This window comes from Engraulis encrasicolus, chromosome 14 (genome assembly GCF_034702125.1).
Source record: "Engraulis encrasicolus isolate BLACKSEA-1 chromosome 14, IST_EnEncr_1.0, whole genome shotgun sequence".
Classification (NCBI taxonomy): Eukaryota; Metazoa; Chordata; class Actinopteri; order Clupeiformes; family Engraulidae; genus Engraulis; species Engraulis encrasicolus.
In genome coordinates, this window is record NC_085870.1 from 38384954 (window position 1) to 38389953 (window position 5000).

The 5000-nt window shown below is 53.8% G+C and overlaps 1 protein-coding gene across 1 annotated transcript in view; it reads right to left on the reverse strand.

Annotated features, from left to right (window-relative positions):
* The window catches only part of kcnb1 (potassium voltage-gated channel, Shab-related subfamily, member 1), a 60020-nt gene that overhangs the window by 13 nt on the left and 55007 nt on the right, over positions 1-5000 (reverse strand). The window contains 4 exon segments of the mRNA XM_063216666.1: positions 1-922; positions 995-1268; positions 1271-1300; positions 1365-2192. The exon segment at positions 1-922 is cut by the window's left edge and continues 13 nt beyond it. Of these exon segments, the coding sequence (XP_063072736.1) occupies positions 1-922; positions 995-1268; positions 1271-1300; positions 1365-2192 (2054 nt within the window).

Genomic DNA, 5000 nt, shown 5'->3' on the forward strand with positions numbered 1-5000 from the left:
GCATAGGTCTGTGCGCGTCCCGATCTGATCCCTCTGGCCCTCCGTAGCTGATCCGAGCCCAGATGATTCTCCTGACTGCTGTTGCTGTTGCCTTGGCGACCTTCCGGAAGCAGCAGGCAGTTCTGTCCCTGTCCCAGCAGCCTCTGGGCTGCGTCCAAATGGTTGGTTCCCCCAAGAGATGAGTAGACCAATTTGGACGTGGTACCACCACCACCAGCACCACCACCGGTACCGGCAGCCAGCAGCCGGTCCGTGGGCCGGTGCTCCTCATCGTCCGTGTCGGCGTCGATGTAGCGGCTGATGGAGGCGTCGTGGAAGGTGAAGACGGCCGGCGCCGGTCCCCCCGGCCCGGGCCCGGGCCTGGCTCCGTCTGGGCCCTCGGGCGGTGAGCGGGTGCTGCTGGCAGTGGTGTAGACCGAGGCCTCGGGGCTCAGCAGCGAGCGGTCCGACAGCACCGAGCTGTCCGACTGGGGGCCGCCTCCCCCGCTAGCAGGACTGGACTCCACACCACCACCACCACCACCTGGACCTGGAGCTCCACCTCCACCAGTCCCACTGTAGTACCTGACCCTGTGGCCAGCCTTCCCCAGATACCTGATGCCCTCGGTGCCCGGGGGTCTGATGCTGCTGGGGCAGGGTGGTGTGAGCAGGGCCGGCTCGTGGTGGTGGTGCTCCCGGGGAGTCTGCAGGCAGGGCGGCCGCTTGTTGGCAGCAGGGCTGTGGGAGAAGCGGTGGTGGCTCTGCTCCTGCTGCTGTGCCAGGTTGCCCGCCGGGCTGTAGGGGAACCCTCCCCTGTAGGTCTCCTGGAAGTCCGTGGCACAGCTGATGTAGCTGTCAATGCTCGACAGGCTCTTCATGTCCGACAGGGCGTTGTGGTGGTGGCCGTCGGGGCCTGGTAGAGAGCCCAGCTCCAGCTCCTCTCCTCCTCCACCTCCACCTCCTCCTCGCCTACCACCACCACCACCACCACCAGCACCACCACCACCACTGGCACCGGAGGCTCGTCCGGCGGCGTTGGCTCCCCGGTTGTTGCTGTTGAGGTTGGGCTGCGACTGGGTCTTGGCCATCTGGTTGTAGATCTCCTCCAGCTTCTGCGCGCTGAGGTGCTGGGGGCTGGCTTCCCGGGCACCACCGCCATCCCCGTGACCGTGACCTCGCACCTTGCTTGGGGAGCCATGCTCCATGTTGAAGGAGCGGTTGGAGGTGGTGTCCACTGCGGGTCGCTTGTTGGACCACTTCCAGCGGCTGGGAGACAGGTGGTTATCATGGGGTCTGTCCGCACCACCTCCTCCTCCTCCTCCTCCTGCACTTACTCCTCCTCCAGCACCATCACCTCGTCCTCCACCTCCATCTCCTCGCTCCACCACCACCACGTCCATGAGTTCATGGCCCCGAGACAGGGCCTCCCGCACGTTCATGGACACAATGCTGCCGTTCCTCTTGGCCCGCTCCAGGGCCTCCCGCCTCTTGACGGCCTTCTCCTGCCTTTTCTGCTCCTTGTAGAACTCCGAGAAGTTGTTGACGATGATGGGTATAGGCAGCGCGATCACCAGCACCCCGGCGATGCAGCAGAGACCGCCCACGATCTTCCCTAGCAACGTCTTGGGGTAGATGTCGCCGTAGCCGACGGTCGTCATAGTGATGGTGGCCCACCAGAAGGAGGCTGGGATGCTCTTGAACTTGGTGTCGTCCTCGTCCTTCTCGGCGAAGAAGACCAGGCTGGAGAAGATCATGATGCCCATGGCCAGGAACAGGATGAGCAGGCCCAGCTCGTTGTAGCTCCGCCTCAGGGTGAACCCAAGCGACTGGAGCCCCGTGGAGTGCCGGGCCAGCTTCAGGATCCTCAGTATCCGCATGATGCGGAAGATCTGCACCACGCGCCGCACGTTCTGGAACTGCAGCACGCTCTTGTTGGACTCAGTCAGGAAGATGGTTACGTAGTACGGCAGGATGGCCAGCAGGTCGATGACGTTCAGCGGGCCCTTGAAGAACTTCCACTTGTTGGGCGAGGAGAGGAAGCGCAGCAGGTACTCCATGGTGAACCAGGCGATGCACACGGCCTCGATGTGGGCCAGCTGCGGGTTGTCCGTGGCCTGGCCATACTCGTCCGTCTCCTGCAGCTCAGGCAAGGTGTTGAGGGACAGCGCGATGGTGGACAGCACGATGAAGAGGATGGAGATGATGGCCAAGATCTGGAGAGGAGGAAGGGAGGGAGAGAGAGAGAGAGAGAGAGAGAGAGAGAGAGAGAGAGAGAGAGAGAGAGAGAGAGAGAGAAACAGTGTTATAACTTAGAACATTATTTGACTGGTTGATTTGATCAAAATCACCGCAGTGATCACAGCACTGAGGTTGAATTATTCATTGGATCCCTTTAGTGAAGGCAAAATGATTTACCCTGTCGGACCTTCGCACCAAGGTCTCTAAACAGTATTGTTCTATTCAACACCTAGAGAGGATACAGCACATTCTAAGTTGTATTTGGTCCAGGAGTACTCTCCAAATGTTGAATAAACACTACATTTTGTACTGTGTGGGTTAACAAATCACTTTGCAACACCAAAGAGCCAGTTTTGCTCACACGGCGATCAAAGAAAATCCACAAACCTCTTCTTTGATTTGATTGCACAACACATCACCGAGTGCACATTGCCCACAGCAGGTTTTGCATTATTTCTACACTTTCAAACCATCACACATGTACAGTAATTGTTGTAATTCGTAACTGTGTCAATAGTCCAAGATGACTGTGATTAAGGGGGAATTTTCTCCCCACCTGCATCGAGGTCTCTGGGATGCCAAACATGTACATGTTACTTTAAGAGCAAGGCCAAAAATCCACAGTTTCGTCATGTGACACATAAGAAAAGGAGTAAATCCTCCATGCACCTGTCCTTCATTATCCGGAGTGTCATGGAGAGGACTTCATTCAAGCATAAAAAGTGAACCTGCTTTCTTTATTCATATGGCAGTCCAGGGAGATGCTTAGAAATGTTCTTTCGAGGTGCTTGACCCGTGCTCAGCAAGCAATGTACAGCACTCAAAAATACACTCGTAGCACTCTATAATACACAATTCCACAAGTCTATGCTATGAATAAGTAAGTACACAAGTGTCTGGGGGAAAAGGAGTGATGGCAAATTTCTGCACATTAAGTGACACACCATGTGATCCATGGTCCACATGCAGCTCTATACTCCAATGGCTGTAAAATACAGACAGACATGGTGCATTCGCACAGGACTAAGAACTCAGACATTTTCCACAGTTATTCCGAATTTCCTGTGTGGTCCACAGGTAATATTTATCCTGGAATTTGGATTTGTTTTGTCCTTTAACAGATTGACATCCTGAAACAGCATGTTATTTCATGCTAGTGAATTCCGCGTGGAGGGCAATGCCGCAGAAAAGCAGTTTTGTCATGTGAACAGGCTTGTGCCAGACAAAGATTTTCTTGGTGTCATTTTAGTTTTGTACCCCAGAAATCACTACATTTTGCCTTAGCAGGTACATTATATTACAAGTAATAATATAATTGTTCTGTTATTGTTCTGCAAATAGGTACTGCTGGTGCGACAAGCTCAAGTACTCCCAGAGTAGTACTCCCAGTTCTGTCTTACATTTTCTGTCGAACGGTGTCAGGGATGCTTTCAGTGCTCAAGAATGAAATCACAGGCTTCACACACACACACACACACACACACACACACACACACACACACACACACACACACACACACACACACACACACACACACACACACACACACACACACACACACACACACAGTACACAGCAGTAGTCATGAGTCATCGCTGGTTAACATAATGGCCTGTAGTGCAGTACATTTCCTGTAATAACACGGTAGCATTGACATGTGGAGGGCATCTTATTATGACCATTGAGACAATGAGGTCGAGCATACACATACACACACGGACACACAGATGTGTGCGCAGTTCTTCACACACACACACACACACACACACACACACACACACACACACACACACACACACACACACACACACACACACACACACACACACACACACACACACACACACACACACAGGCCCCGATAAATTAAGACCTTCCTGTCTGCTGTGTGTGTGTGTGTGTGTGTGTGTGTGTGTGTGTGTGTGTGTGTGTGTGTGTGTGTGTGTGTGTGTGTGTGTGTGTGTGTGTGTGTGTGTGTGTGTGTGTATGCGTGCCAGCACACACACACACACACAGCAGAGAGAAAGGTCTTTATTTATCTATGTGTGTGTGCATGCATGCATGTGTGTGTGTGTGTGTGTGTGTGTGTGTGTGTATGTGTGTGTGTGTGTGTGTGTGTGTGTGTGTGTGTGTGTGTGTGTGTGTGTGTGTGTGTGTGTGTGTGTGTGTGTGTGTGTGTGTGTGCTTGCGTGCCAGAGTGTGTGTGCGTGTGACGTACTGGGAGCTCCACTCAACAGCAGGCCCTGTGCTGTGCTGTGCTGTGCTGTGCTGTGCTGTGCTGTGCTGTGCTGTGCTGTGCTGTGCTGTGCTGTGCTGTGCTGTGCTGTGCTGTGCTGTGCGAGGCTGCTGTGGCAGGCAGGCAGGCAGGCAGGCAGGTAGTGAGTGAGGTGAGGCGAGGCGGGAGAGGAGAGGAGTAGAGACCAAGCAGAACACCAGTAGCCATGGTAACCTAATGCTGCAGCCTGCCTTCCTGCCTTCCCGCCTCGCCTGCCTGTGTGCTCCTCTCTCTCAGGCGGTGCATATGCAAATGGCAAGGAGTGTAAGAGAAAGACAGGAAGAGAAGGATAGAGAGAGAGAGAGAGAGAGGGAGGGAGAGGGAGAAAGAGAAAGATAGATAGAGAAAGAGAAAGAGAGAGAAGGAGAAGAAAGAAGGGAGAAATGGAACATACTGTAGAAAGCAAGGCAGGAGCGGAAATTAGTTTTTTACTCTCTCTCTCTCTCTCTCTCTCTCTCTCTCTCTCTCTCTCTCTCTCTCTCTCTCCTTTTCTGTTCAGTGCGCAAT